At 51.1% G+C, this 15,000-nt stretch overlaps 2 protein-coding genes across 2 annotated transcripts in view; one reads left to right on the top strand and one right to left on the bottom strand.

The window, feature by feature from the left end:
- The window catches only part of SFRP4 (secreted frizzled related protein 4), a 14,678-nt gene extending 11,970 nt beyond the window's left edge, over window positions 1–2,708 (bottom strand). Inside the window, exon 1 of the mRNA XM_074284481.1 lies at window positions 2,021–2,708. Within this exon, the coding sequence (XP_074140582.1) occupies window positions 2,021–2,465 (445 nt within the window). The 5' untranslated portion in view covers window positions 2,466–2,708. The remainder of the gene's footprint in view (window positions 1–2,020) is intronic.
- Window positions 2,709–9,718: 7,010 nt separating this feature from the next.
- The window catches only part of EPDR1 (ependymin related 1), a 16,770-nt gene continuing 11,488 nt past the window's right edge, over window positions 9,719–15,000 (top strand). Inside the window, exon 1 of the mRNA XM_074284482.1 lies at window positions 9,719–10,351. Within this exon, the coding sequence (XP_074140583.1) occupies window positions 9,729–10,351 (623 nt within the window). The 5' untranslated portion in view covers window positions 9,719–9,728. The remainder of the gene's footprint in view (window positions 10,352–15,000) is intronic.

Below are 15,000 nucleotides of genomic sequence, written 5' to 3' on the forward strand. Positions count from 1 at the left end.
TACTGGCTGCAGAGTCAAGAGGACCTAGGTTGAAATACCACTTCTGACAACTGCTCTCTGTGGGATCCGGGCCCCAGTTTGTTTACCTATAAAATGAGAAGGTTGGTTTAGATCGTGGCTGAGATCCCTTCTACTACAGATCCATGATCATATGATTTCCTTCATGAGGTGTAGGATGAGCTGATCCAGACAAATTTTGGACTGCCATTAGGTATTTATGAAGTACTTACTGTGGCAACCGGACTGTTCTAAGTGGTGGACTTATAAAGACAAGGTCAAGGCAATCCCTGGCCTGAGGTAGCTCCCCCTCCTAATAGAGAGCAGATGCTGGGGGCTGAGGGGCTGGAGGAAAGGCCTTCAAGCCCTGGAAAACAGCCGGCAAAGAACCTTCTGCAAACATAGGATGAGACGACCCTTTCCTTATTCTTGATGAAGAAAAGTCTCAGGAACCTTAAGCTCAAATTTTTAGTCCTTTAGGGAACTTTCTCCCACAATCCCCGATGAGACCCAGCATGGCCTCTGCCCTCCTTGTCATCAGGCCCCACTCCAGAGTGCCTTTGTCACCTGGAAGTACCAGGATTCTCTACCTGGGCAGCTTGGTCCATCAACCAGATATAGAAAAGTGGAGCGGAATTCCCATTAAGTCTACAGACTGTGCTCCAATCTAGAAGTATTTAAATCCATCCCTACTATGTGCCAGGAACTTGTGCTAAGCATCCTTTTGAATTATAAACAAAGATAAACGGGGCCGCATTCAAGTTTGTGCAGGATTTTAAGGTCCCTTCCCCATCAGTGGAAACCAAGGTCGTTATTATCCCCATTTTACAGATGAGGACACGGATTCCCCAGAGTTTATAAGGAAAGATCAGAGAACAGATTCCCTCAAGATCCTAAGACTGTACCCGGGAAGCCAAGTCCTTAAGGGAGAGGCTGCGCTTTCCCAGCTCTCTCTTCTCATTTTTCCTTATTTGCCCCAATTCAAGAGGAGAAAAGAGAAGGAGGCTCCGGTCAGGCTAGTCTCTCCCGGGACTCCCTGCCTCTCCAGCTGCCGGCTCTCAGCGGCCAGTGCCCTAAGCAGAGAGAGGCAGCTGGAGACTGGAGTTCCAGTCAAACTGAAGGGTAGAATCAGCTTTCACCACCTAGGATTATAGCTTTGGAGCTGGAGAGGACCCCAGAGTGCAACTGGGCCAGCTTCTTCATTGTAGGGGGGGGGAACTGAGGCCCAAAGAGACCACAGGATCATGTCTCTGGAGCTGGAAGGGACCTCAGAGTGCATCTGGACTAGCTCCCTCAATGTGCAAGGGGAGGAAACTGAGTTTCAGAGTAGGGAGGTGACTTGCCTGGAGCCGAGATGTACATCGTGGCAGAGAGCCCAGGGCTTCCGACGCCAAACCCAGGGTGTGTCCGGTGTGTAGCGTGGTGTGGTGTGTATGTGTGGTGCATTTTGTGTATGTGTGTGTGTGTGTGTGTGTGTGTGTGTGTGTGTGTGTGTGTGTGTGTGTGTGAGAGAGAGAGAGAGAGAGAGAGAGAGAGAGAGAGAGAGAGAGAGAGAGAGAGAGACAGAGACAGAGACAAAGAGATTGACACACACATTGGAGGGGAGAGAGAGAGAGAGAGAGAGAGAGAGAGAGAGAGAGGGTGTGCAAAGTGTGTTTTGTGTATGGTGTGTGTGTATGTGTGTGTGTGGGGGGAGAGAGACAGAGACAAAGAGATTGACACACACATTGGAGGGGAGAGAGAGAGAGTGCGTGTGCAAAGTGTGTTTTGTGTATGGGGTGTGTGTGTGTGTGTGTGTGTGTGTGTGTGTGTGTGTGTGTGACTGCGTGTGATTGCGTGCTTTGTGTGTGTGCACGTGCGCATGCCGCTGCGGGACCGCTATTAGACACCCCTTTTAGATATTCCCGAGCCTCAGTTTCCCCGCCGGAAGCCTCTCGGCCGCCAGCCTCCCTGGAGTTTTGGAGGGGCAGGCCGCCTCCCGCCTCCCGGCGCCCCTCCCCCCGCCGCCCGGGCCCGGCCGCACCTTCGGGCAGGTCGGTGACGATGGCCTCGGGGGAGATGCACACGCCGCGGTCGTAGACGGGCAGGTCGTCGCAGGCCAGGCTCTCGGGCCAGCTGTGGTTGTAGAGCAGCATGAGGGGCTCGCAGTCGTCCCGAGCGCGCTGGCACAGGGCCTTGCAGGGCCGGATGGGGTCGTGCAGGAACTCCAGGGCGCAGATGGGCGCGTACATGGCGCACAGGAAGAAGCGCAGCACGGCGCTGCAGTTGGCGTCCACCAGCTCCTCGTACTGCTCGATGGCCAGCACGGCGTTCTCCTGGGTGCTGTGGTGCAGGTGGTTGGGCATGCGGGTCAGGTTCCAGGGCATGGCCCGGCACATGGGGATGCGCACGGGCTCGCAGGGCGCGCCGCGCACCGCTCGGGTCAGGCGCAGCGCCAGGGCCAGCGCCGCCAGGCTGGCGAGCAGCATGGCTTCGGCCGTCGGGGCTGCCCTCGCGCTCCGCCCGCCGCGGCCGGGATTGTCTGCGCTGCCCTCGCGCTCCGCCCGCCGCGGCCGGGATTGGCGGGGCTGCCTCCGGGGCTGCGGCCGGACCTCGGGGCGGCCCGGAACTTGCCGCCGGCCACTGCTGTGTGCTGCGCCCCCGCCTCGTCCCAGCTCCCGCTCCGAGTGCCGACAGCCATGGCCCCGGCAGCCTCCTATATATGTCCGCGCCGCATCTCGGCCCTCCGGGAGGGCTCCCCGCGGCCGCCCCCCTCAGCCCTGACGCGCTGACATCACCTCCCCCGAGGGCAGGGGCAGGGGCAGGGGCCGGAGTGGCTGAGGCTGCGCGAGGGCCGGGCGCAGGCTGGGCCGCAGGCCAGCGGCTTGGAGCGGGGGCCCTGGGGGCTGGGGCGTGTCCGTAGGCCTGGGGGGGAGGGGGGGCTGCGGTGGGGCTCGCGAACCCTCGGCCGGGCTGAGCTGGGCGCTCCAATCAAGTCTCCGGAGCAAACTTTTCCGGAGCGGAAAGCTGTTTTGGCTTTCTCCAACAGGGGGCTCAGAAGCTCTTTTGCCGGGGTCCCCAAAGGCTTTAAGAAAGGGGTAAGAAGAAAATACCTCTCCAGTGAAACATTTGTTTATTATCTTTTAGGGCAAGTCTCCTCATTTCGCCTTATTCCCACGGGAGCCCCCGGTGGCTTGGTGGAGAGAGCTGTCGGCTGCAGGTCAGGAAGTCAGCCTTCCCGGGCCAGGCATGGGGGGGGACAAAGAAAGGCTCTCGGGGAGCGCACGTTCCATCCGGGACACACAGGCAAGCATCTGTGCACAGACGAGCTCCGGTCAGGATAAATGGGCTGGAAACCACCTCGGAAGTCATCGCCCCGACCCCTAGCCAGCTATAACGCCATCTCCTATCCTAGATTGAGGAGACCGGGATCAGAGGGGGGAGGTAACTCGGCTGAGGTCACACAGCAAACGCTCGAGTTCCTATTGGAGAGCGGGTGGTACAATCCAAGCAGCCACGAGCTCCGGAGTCTGGGACCTTGGGTTCAAATCTGTCTGTGTGACCGTGTACAGGGAATTTCACTCTCCTTTCCTTTCTCTTTAGGAGGAAGAGCCCGGACTGCTAGCCTCGGCGCTGCCTTCCAGATCTAGAGCTAGAATTCAGGCTGGAACTCCCAAAGCCAAGTTCTCCACCCTGAACCACAGGAGGCGGGATTTTAGGCCAGTTCTTGCCTGGAGCAAGTGCAACTGTCTCGGAACTCCAGCCTCCTTTTGAGCGACTCAGCCCTGAGGTTTTCAGGCTTAAAACTTTCCTGCGAGAAGGGAGTGTGCTCTTTTGAAGTTCGTAGATTGGAGAAATCTCTTTTCCTTTACATTTCCCTGTTAATTTCCCTTCATTCTCTGCTTTTTTCCCCCAAAAAAGTTCCAGATCCATTGATAGAATTAATAAATGGCCAACGAGTCCCCAAGTAGCACTTTAAAATCCCTGTGGTTGGGGGCAGCTGGGTGGCGCAGTGGATAGAGCACCAGCCCTGAATTCAGGAGGACGGGAGTTCAAATCTGCTCTCAGACACTTAACACTTCCTAGCTGTGTGGCCCTGGGCAAGTCACTTAACCTCCAGCCTTAGGAGAAAGAAAATAAAATAAAATCCCTGCGGTTGGGGGCAGCAAGGTGGCGCAGTAGATAGAGCACCAGCCCTGAATTCAGGAGGACCTGAGTTCAAATCTGGTCTCAGACACTTAACACTTCCTAGCTGTGTGGCCCTGGGCAAGTCACTTAACCTCCAGCCTTAGGAAAAAGAAAAGAAAATAAAATCCCCGCGGTGAGTGCTGGGGGGAGGTGGATTTGACTAAGGCCTTAGGGGTGAAATGTGAGTGTGGGTAGCACTTTGAGAGCAGGATCCCCTCTCTTTGACTATATGTTCCCAGCCCAGTAAGCACTAACATGCTTGTGAGATTGAATTTCATCAATCTTCTTTTCACTCTTAGCTTTTCTTTTTCATCTTGGCCAGATGATCTCCAGCAGCAAAGTTTTTATAGTGAAAACCTACTCAGCAATCATGTTTCCTTTCTCAGTAGAACATCAAGTGAGGACTGTTTTCTTTGCATTATTATTATTATTATATTTATATTATTTATATATAATTATATATGTATTTGTATGTATGTAATTATATAATTATTATAATTATTATTATTTGTAGTGTGATCATGGGACAAGAAAGGACTTTAGGAGGTGACCTAGTGTATTTTCTCTCTATATTGAATAGGCATTTACTAATCTGGGGTGCATAGAACCCAAGGGGGCCTATGGGTAGGTTTCAGGGTGTCCAAGAGGTAAATGACAGTTTAAAATTCTATCTGAATTTTGGCATTTCCTTCAGTTATTTAATAACTCGTCTGAGGAGTTTGTGAGTTTCACCAGAATGCTGTAGAGGTCCATGACACACACACAAGGTAAACACAAAACAAATCTTTGGTCTAGGAACATCACAAGTGAACCGTGAATCATATTTAGAGCTGGGAGGCATTTTAAAGACCTTCAAATTCAGATGAGGAAACTGAGATACAGAGAGACACAGGTGATCTTCTCAGGGCTTTTCACCCAGATCTTTCTGATTCCTTTTCTACTAATGACCTCGACAAAAACAAAGAGAGAATGATCACTCTTTCGTCCAATTTCCCCCAAATCCAATCCAAGATCTAAGAGTTTGAAATGCTCTTTCCTCTCCCAGTCTGGTAGAATACTTAGCTTCATTCACAGCAGAGCAGATGGTGCTTCCTACTCCAGGTCTTCTCTGATTTCTAACCCTCCTCCCCCTCATTAACTTTGGAAATTATTTCACATATCTTTTGTATTTTGTTTACTTGTTTACAACCATTTCTGGGAGAAATATAAGCACCCTGAGGACAGGGACTGTTCAGTTTCTGTATCTCTGGTCCTATCTTGGAGTTTTACTTGTAGGCAGTGCTTAGTAAGCATTACTTAATTGAGTTTTGTCATTGCTCAGTGGTGTCCGGTTCTTCTCGCGACCCCATTTGGCATTTTCTTGGCAGAGAAACTGGAGTTTGCCATTTCCTTCTCCAGTTCATTTTACAGATGAAAAAAATTGAGGCAAATAGGGTTAAGTGACTTGCCCAGGGTCACACAGCTAGTTAAGTGTTTAAGGTCACTTTTGAACTAATGTTATTTTGACTCCCAGCCCAAGTTTTTCTACTGCATCCACTTAGTTGCCCTGTGTCACCTCGCTGCTTACATCAGGATAAATTTAGATTAGGATAAAATCACATCTGATCAAAAGGACCATTTTTGAGTTGTTTTGTCCCCAGTCCAGCCCACGGTTTCAGATCCATTCTAGTGTGAGCCTGTGCATCATTGACTCTACCAGATTCTTGACCTATTCCACAGAAAATGAAAATGCCTAGTTGTAATCCTGGATTTAATTTATGGAGGAGGAATGATACTCAGGCCAGACCAGACTTGCCAGGGCTAGTGGAAATTGAAGTATTTTTCTTCTTCCCTTAGCTGTTTCAGACCTGGGAGGGGCAGATGGGAAGGCTTGGCTCCAGGTCCCCTTTTTCCAAGTGTTCTCCAGATAAGGGATCCATGCTGTTTCTAAGACCATAGAAGAACAGCTTTCTGGCCTTCATTCTTTCACACACATAAAGATTTTATCATCCCCACATTGTAGCCTTATCTTCTCCTTGGCCTTCCCAGCCCTCCTAACCCAGCTCCCTTCTACCTTTTCAGTCTTCTTACACCTTACTCCCCAATAGTATTCTTGAATTGAGTGACACTGGTCTCTTGGTTTTCCACTAGTCAGAAACTCCATCTCTCTACTTTGAGCATTTTTTATTGATGATTCCTGGCTTGGGACCCTCTTCCTTTTAAACTCCACTTACTGACTTTTCTGACTTCCTTTAAGCCTCACCTAAAATCCCACCTTTACACAAAACCTTTTACAATTCCTCAGAACTCCAGCACTTTCCTGCCATTAATTATTTTCTAGTTATTCTATTTAGAGCTTGCTTTGCATATATTTGTTTGTATATCATCTCCCTCAAACTATGAACTCCTTGAAAGGGAGGATTATCTTTTGCTCCTTTTGTATTCCCAGCATAGTGCCTGGCACATAGTAGGTGCTTATTAATGCTTATTGATTGGTGGATATTGAGCAAATCTTTTTTTTTTAATTAAGCATTTTTTATTAATTTTTAAAATTATAACATTCTCTTTGACAGTACATATTCATAGGTAATTTTTTTTTTTTTTACAACATTATCCCTTGTACTCCCTTCTGTTCCAAGTTTTTCCCGTCCTTCCCTCCACCCCCTCCCCTGGATGGCGGGCATTCCCATACATATTAAATATCTTATAGTATCTCTTAAGTACAATATATATGTGCAGAACTGAATTTTGTGGTTGTTGTTGTTGCAAAGGAAGGATTGTATTCACAAGGTAAAAATAATCTGGGAAGAAAAACAAAACAAAAACAAAGAACAAACAAACAAACAAACAAACAAACAAAAACAATGCTCACAGTTTACGGATATTGAGCAAATCTAAAATTTTAACTCACAGTCTGTTTTCTCTTTAAGCTTTGGGTCTTGAACACAACTTAATCCTTGTACCTTAGCCCTCAATCTGGGCCTACCTTGAAAGGATTTAAAGGGGAGTCATTTCAACCAACAGATATCTCCATTAAGTGATGGTATTGTGCTGGGTATTAGGGATATAAAGACATGGTCCCTGCTCTCAGGGGGGTTATATCCTAGAATGACACAACTGGCACATAGATCACAGAATTCTAGATCTAAAACTGGAGGGGAAGTCATAGACCATCTGGTTCAACTCTGTCATTGTACAGGTGAGAAAACTGAGTCCTGCAGCAGAAAAGTGACTTCCCAAGATAGGAATTAGAAGAGCTGGATTGGAGCCCTTTGTATATCTAGAACTCTTCACATTGCATCACAATTTCTTACAGTTATTATCCTATCAAGAAATACAGAATAATATGAGGAGGCATGGTGTGGGGGGGAAGGTAACTCTCATCCTTTGGTTCTCTAGGGATCTCTCTGCTATTCTTTCCCACCTCTCCTGACAATGCTTGGCTCTTCCTCAAACTATTCCTACGTGACAAGTGAGCTTTGCCTCTGCTCTGGTTTGTTCACTCAGCTGTAAGGAGCAGGTTTAGTTGGATGAAGTTTCCTCATATATACTCAGGTATATTCCAGAAAGGAGAGAATTTTCTTGGAGAGTTACCAACTTTTCCTGCAAGGCTTGCTTAAGGGAAAGGTTGGGTCCTGGATAACATGGTGATCTTGATATTAGAAGTCCTGTTCTCCCCCTTCCCAGTCCTTTAATCCCCTTTGGCTCAACTGGAAGGAAGCCATTGGGAAATGAATATTCACATCAAAGGTGAAAGACAATGCCATACTCTCCCAAGAACAGGAGGAGAAAAAAAGCAGATCTAAAGGAAGGACTGCCTCTGTAAGGCTGCTACATGAGGCGCAGGAGCTTTTCACCAGCAGCTAGCTACCTGGAGTACACTTTTAAGTTTCATCTGCCATTAACATTGATCCATCACTATCAGTTTCTTAAGTCTAGACAATGAACAAAACTTTAAGTTCAAGTTCACATTTGTAGTAGTCCCCAGTATGTAGGTATAAATGTCCATATTGACATTTTAACAATTGGCTCTCCCTAGAAGAGATGGAGATTTTTTTTTTCCCTGAGAGTTAGAGCTGGGGTGCCAGAGAACAACCTTTCTGGGCAACTCATTTACTCTCTCTAGGATTTTTAATCTGTAAAACACCTCAATTTCCTTATTGGTAAAATACAAAGACTGAGTTAGAGGATCTCCTATTTCCTCCCACTTTCACCTACTTGTATTGCTTCTCTAACAGGCCTGGGACCTAACTGGCTTTCTCCAAAGACCAGCTTTGCCTCTGAATATACCAGCCACTTCCTGCACAATGAATGGGGGAGATATAAAGGCCCTTATGCACCAGGATTCACACAGTTTAGTTGCTACTCCACACCTGGCTCTGTTAGGGAAAGGTTTCTTTTTCAGTCTGCTAAATCCAATCTCCCCCTCCTGCCTCGATGTTCCCAGGAGCACAAGGTCACCCCTGGTCAGCAGGGCCCATCAATTAACAAGCATTTATTAATCATCTACTGTGTGATAGTCTCAGGATCAGGAGGCAGCTCAGTGTATTTGACTGAAGGCATGGCTTCTCCTGCTGTTATAAGGGACAAAAATAATTCTTCTGCTTTGGTCCTGAGCTCCTCACATGCAGAGGCCTGGACTCCTGATCACACACACAGATGTCAGTTGGAGATCAGAGAATTTTAGATGAAGAGACAGAAGTGTGATGGGTAGCAGGGAAAGAACAGTGGACCTGAATCCTCATTGGCCCAATGAGGGGATTGGCTTTGATGGCTTCCGGGCTCCTCTCCAGTTACAAATCTAAGCTAAGAAGTCAATTAGTCCATTGTACTCTCATTGTATAGATGGGGAAACTGAGGCACAGAGAGGGCAACTGATTTGGGTAAGGTGACACAGGTAGTAAATGAAGGAGCCTGAGGTCTTATTTTGCAAGTGGGTGGATATGATGGCTTGATCTGATTGCCAAAATGAAAAGGCTTCGAATAATTTGTATCTCCTTTGGGGCCGGGACCAGTTTCATTTTTGTCATTCTACGCGGGACTAATACAGAGCGTGACACACAGTAGGAACTGCATAAATGTTTCTTGAACGTTGAAGTCCACCAATTCATATGTATAGAATGCGCTTTAAGTTGTGCAAAGCACACTGTGGAAACTGAGGCTCGGATCAGTGAAGTAACAGCTAGTGAGAGGCAGAGCCAGGATTCAGGTTCACATCTCTCCTGCCTCCGTGGCCAGGAAGCCACAGGTCCCTGGGTCAAATGCCACGCGCTACTGCAGGTTTCTTCCCTAAATCCCTCGGATTCTTTGTCTGAAAAACGAGGGACCCCGAGATCCCCAGCACCTTGTACTAAAATGAAGCCGAGGGCGAATCCCCCTCCCCGAGCTTTGGCCGCCTGCCCCCTGGTGTCCAGGGGGTGCCAAGATGCCCCGTGGGGTATTTTGGGGTTTTTGGTGGGCAGGGGAGCGAGGGGCGGCTGCCTCTCCCTCCAGCATTCAGTGCCGCAGCCCCGCCCGCTGCGCCTGCAGTCCTCCCGCATTTGCCCGAGCTCTCCTCCTCCCCCGCCCGCACGTCCACTCTGCGGATGCCCATTGGGCTGCGCCGGGCACGTTTGCCTCTGCATTTCCTGTTGGCAGCAGAGAGTCGGCGGGGGGGAAGGAAGCCGCAGTCGCAGCCGGAGTCGGAGCGGGAGGGAGCCAGCCGCGAGCTCCCTGCCCGCCGCGTCCTCCAGCCAGCTCCCTGCCCGGGGAAGCCGGCCCCGCGGGCGCGGCCCTTCCCCACGCGCCCGGACTCCGTCCCTCCCTCCCCCGGCGAGTGTCCCGACCGGCTAGGGGAGGGAGGGGACGGCGGGGTCGGAGCCACTGCCCTTCGCTGCGCTTCCTCCCGTGCCCGCGCTGCCCCGCGCTGCCCCGCGCTGCCCCCTGCCCTGCCCCGTGCCCTCCGCTCCGCTCCCGGCCGCGCCTGCCACCTGCGCCGCGCCGGCGGCCCCGGAGGGATGCTCGGGGCGTTCCTGGTGGCGTGGCTCCTGGGCGCTCTGGCTGCGGGGGTGCCCGGGCCGCCATGCCAGGCTCCGCAGCAGTGGGAAGGACGGCAGGTGCGCTACGACCACAGCAGCGGCCGCAACACCCGGGCCCTGCTCTCCTACGATGGCCTCCAGCAGCGCGTCCGCCTCCTGGAGGAGAAGAAGGCTCTCATCCCCTGCAAGAAGTAAGCGCCGGGGTCTCCGGCAGGACAAAGGGGGCGCGGGAGGGGGGGCACGGCTTCGGGGGTGGGGGCGCGGTTAGCAAGGCTCAGCAAGATTGGGGTGCATTGTGGCTGGGCAAGAGGCTGGGGGGTGCATTGGAAGGGGGCTCAATGAAGGGCGCGGCAAGGAGAAAGGCGGGGGGGGGGCACTGCAGCAAGGCGGGGAGATGGGGGGGCACTGCGGTATGGGAACGGGCTCTTTGAAAGAAGCCACAAAGAGAGGAGGGGCAACACTGCGGCAAAACGGGGAGGTGGGGGTGAGCTCTGAAGGGTGTGGCGGAGAGAGGAGGGGGACTGCGGCAAGGTGGCGAGGTGGGGGTGGGGCTCATTGAGGAGCTCAGAAAAGAGAAGGGGGCGCACTGCGGCAAGGCGGGAGGCGGGGGCTCCCTGTGAGGGTGCGGTGGGGAGAGGGGCGGGGTAGGAGCGCAATGCGGCAATTGGAGGAGCTGGGGCAAGGGCGCACTGCGGCAAAGAGAGGAGTGGGGGAGGGGCTCAGCTCTGCCAGGCGGGAAGGGGGGGCACACTGCGGCAAGAAGGGGCGGTGGGGAGCGCACTGCGGCAAAGAGGGGAGGTGGGGCGCGCTGCGGCAAGGCAGAACAATGCACTGCGCAGGGCACAAAGGCGGGTGGAGCTCGGTAGTGAAAGGGGGCGCATTGAAAGGGGGTACCCTGCGGGGTGTGCGGGAAAGCACTGTGGGGTTCGGGGAGGTTGGGAATGGAAGGGTCGGGGTGCGCTGTGGAGGAGTGAGGCGGGGGTGGGGAGCGGGGAGGCTGAGAGCGTGGGGGGCACCCCTGCACCTGGACCTGCCTGTCTGTAGTTTTTCCCTCAGGAATGGGGCAGAGGGTGTGTGGGGCCGCCTCCTCCTTTCCATTTCAGATCCCACTGAGAAAGGACCCGGCTCACCCCCAGTTTGACATTTAAGGATTGCTTAGACTGGCCCGGGGTGGGGGTGGGGGAAAGGAGGGACGGGGCAAGAGAAGAGATCAAAGGGAACGGTGCCCAGGCATTTATTGGGTTGGGGGGGGACCAGCCCCCGTGGGTGACTCAGGTTTTTTCTGGTGACAAGCTTTGTCCTCTCTGCCAGCTTGCGCATCTGCCCAGTTGGGCGGGGCAGCCGCCCTCCCTCTGCGAAGGATGCTCGGGTATTGTCTGTGGACGTTGCTAGGGCGAGAATTCTGGGCTCTGCAGACCCCCCCCCCAACAGCCCCGCCTAGCATCTTGCCTTTGTTAGACTGCGCCTCGGGGTGCTTCCTTTAGAGCAGCCAGCGCCCCACCCCCACCCGTGCCCTTTCCCAGCTCCCTGGCTCTTCTATTTATATCCCCGGGGAGGGCTCCTGGCACTTCTCCTGGGAGGCACCAGAGGGGAGGGCCGGGAGTCAGACTGCCGCAGCCTGGCACCGTGCCACAAGTCACATGCATTGTCCCGGGGCAGGAAACGTCCAGGTGCCAGGCCAGTCAGTGGAAATGCATTGGGGAGGGGGGCGGCCGGGGAGGGGAGGGGACCCTGCAGCAGTTAGGAAGCAGAAGCCATCTGCAAGGGGAGACAAAGGAAGCTGAGATGTCGCAAAGCACCGTTTACCAAAAGCTGCATCGCTGACCAGGTAACGCTGGGGGAGGAGGGGAATGACAGGGGGGAGGTTAGGAAAAGGGAGAACCGGATTCCAAATCACGGGGAGCCCAGGGGTCAAGCAAGCTGACATTTATCTACCCTGAAGCCTGGATTTGATTTCTCACAATAGATGCTCTGCACAGCCACATTTTCCAGAAACTGAAGCCTGAGGTTAATACACTTGCTCTCTACCTTATCACTAGTGTCTGAGGCAGAATTTGAACACAGGTCTTCCCGAGCCTAAATTTAGCCCTCTTTACCATAGGCTAGTGCAAGCTCCTGAACACTTGAGCTCAGGTTCTTAGATTAGACTTAGTCTGGATTTGGACCCAGCCCTTCCTCAGAGTGGATCTTGAAGTCACTGACTGAGAGAGATGAAAGATCAGCTCATTCCAGATCTTCTCTAGAAAGAGGAAGACAGAACGAGTGCCGAATCAGAACTAGTGCCTAACGGTCCCCAGTCAAGGCCTAGTAAGAAGGGTGTGGTCTTGGGAGCCTTGGATTACAGAATCTGGAATCCTTTGAGCTGGGAGGGGCCCCTGCAGCCAGCTAATCCCGAAAGGAAGCATTTCTCTACCAAGTGCCATTGAGCCCTAGATCTTCTGGACTTCCCAGGAGACACCATTCTGCCCACTCCTTTTCGAGCTCTCTCCTGGTTAGAGACTTTTACTTTCCCTTTGGTAAATTAGACCTAAAGACTTTCCCCCATTGCTTTGGATTTTGCCCTCTGGGCAAAAAAAAAAGACAAAACAAACAAAAAAACAAAGGCAGAACAAAGTTAGTTCTTCCTCCACTTTAAGTACTTGAAAACAGATACATTCAACATTTATTATATATGGGATTGCCTGTCATCTAGGGGAGGGAATAGAGGGAGGGAGGGGAAAATTTGGAAAAGGGGATAATGCTGTAAAAAAAATACCCATGCATATGTACTGTCAAAAAAATTATAATTATAAAAAAAAAAAGAAAATAGGTATATTCAGTCTTTTATCTCCTGAATCCCATTATTTCGAGATTAAACATTTCCAGTTCCTTTGACTGGTCCTGGTTTGATGATTCCCCCCCCCCCCTGGAAAGGCTATCTTATTCCTTCATGAGTATGTTCCTCAGAGGGGGTCTGACCAGAATAGAGTCTCTCTCCCCCCCCCAAATTTAGCTCTAAAAACTAGGAGACTCTTAATGCAGCCCAAGATTGCATCACCTTTTTGGACACTGAGCCAAGACCCTGCTGACTCATATTGTTTGCAGTTCCCTTAACTCCTCAAGTCTTTTCCAGATTTTCTATTGTCTAAACAGGCTTTCCATCCTTTACTTGGAAAGTAAATTAAGGCTCCATTTAGCCCTATTGAATTTCATCTAACTTGATTCCTCCATCTATCTGACCCTCTCAACATCTTTCCTGAGCTAGAGCTGAAGTATGGTGCTTTACTTTGGAGAGAGGGGGAAGAAACAATGAGAGAAGTCTGAGTTCAATAGAGCAGGAAACAGAGATTCATGATAAGTTTTGGGGTGTTATTTAAATTTGAGTCATTCTGTCAGTAGACATCACTGAACTCCTGAGTACCCAGCACTGGGGGGCTTTGTTTGCCCAGCTCCTGAGTACCCAGCACTGAGGGGCTTTGTTTGCCCAGCTCCTGAGTATCCAGCACTGGGGGGCTTTGCTTGCCCAGCTCCTGAGTACCCAGCACTGGGGGGCTTTGCTTGCCCAGCTCCTGAGTACCCAGCACTGGGGGGCTTTGCTTGCCCAGCTCCTGAGTGCCCAGCACTGGGGGGCTTTGTTTGCCCAGCTCCTGAGTGCCCAGCACTGGGGGGCTTTGCTTGCCCAGCTCCTGAGTGCCCAGCACTGGGGGGCTTTGTTTGCCCAGCTCCTGAGTGCCCAGCACTGGGGGGCTTTGTTTGCCCAGCTCCTGAGTGCCCAGCACTGGGGGGCTTTGTTTGCCCAGCTCCTGAGTGCCCAGCACTGCGGGGCTTTGCTTGCCCAGCTCCTGAGTGCCCAGCACTGGGGGGCTTTGCTTGCTTTCAAAGGCCTCACAATCTATTGGGAAGGCAAACTTTTAATGCACAAAATCAGAGGCAATACAGGTTGGTAAGGAGGCTTTTATTGTAGGATGCAAAGTGACTTCAATTGTTTATGGGCTTCTGAGGAAAACGGATAGAGCCCTGAGAATTAAGAAAAGCAAGAAAGACTCCTGCAAAGAAGTGGGCCTTGAAAGTCAAAAGCAAAGCTGGGATATTTGGGCACCATGGCAAAAGATAGTTTAGCCTTGGGGAGTTGCATGAGAGCAAGAATGGCAAGAGGAAGCTGGGAAAAGTGTTAGACTATGGAAAGCATTGGGGTTTAATGAGAGGAGGTTAGATAATGGTAGGAAGAAAGGATTTTTTGGAGGATTTTTGAGGAGATAACAGAACCCTGAGAGGCAAGGGGATAAGGTGTATAATGTGCTAGATTTGTAGGCAGGAAGACCTGAATTCAAATCTTGCTTCTGACATTAGCTAGCTTTGGGATCTTGGGAAATTGACATGATCATTCTGAGCCTCAGTTTTCTCATCTGTAATAATAGCTAATATTTTATAATACTGTATTATGCAATTTGGTCCTCACAAAGACCCTATAAAATAAATGTGATTATTATTCTGATTTTACAGATAAGAAAACTGAGCCTCAGAGAGGTTAAGTCACTTTCTCTGCTTCACAAAGCTAACATATCTGAAGGAGGTTTCTAGGCTCTATGCCCAATCCTTGGACATGCTGCCCCCCCATATGTAAAATGGATGCCACTAATAGCCTCCATCTCCCCAATATCCCTTTACAGATCTTGCCCATCATCTTCCCTTGAACAAAGAAAATGGAACTGGGGAAGGGGTCAGTAATACTGTCACGTTGACACTATTTGCTCCTTGCTCCTGGCCCTGGAAATAACCTCTCCAAACTCAAGCTGTGCTGTCTAGCACAATAAAACACTTTGCCCCCTCCCATCCCCTGGGAAGAGAAATGTTCAACAGA

Source organism: Sminthopsis crassicaudata, chromosome 1 (genome assembly GCF_048593235.1).
Source record: "Sminthopsis crassicaudata isolate SCR6 chromosome 1, ASM4859323v1, whole genome shotgun sequence".
NCBI lineage: Eukaryota > Metazoa > Chordata > Mammalia > Dasyuromorphia > Dasyuridae > Sminthopsis > Sminthopsis crassicaudata.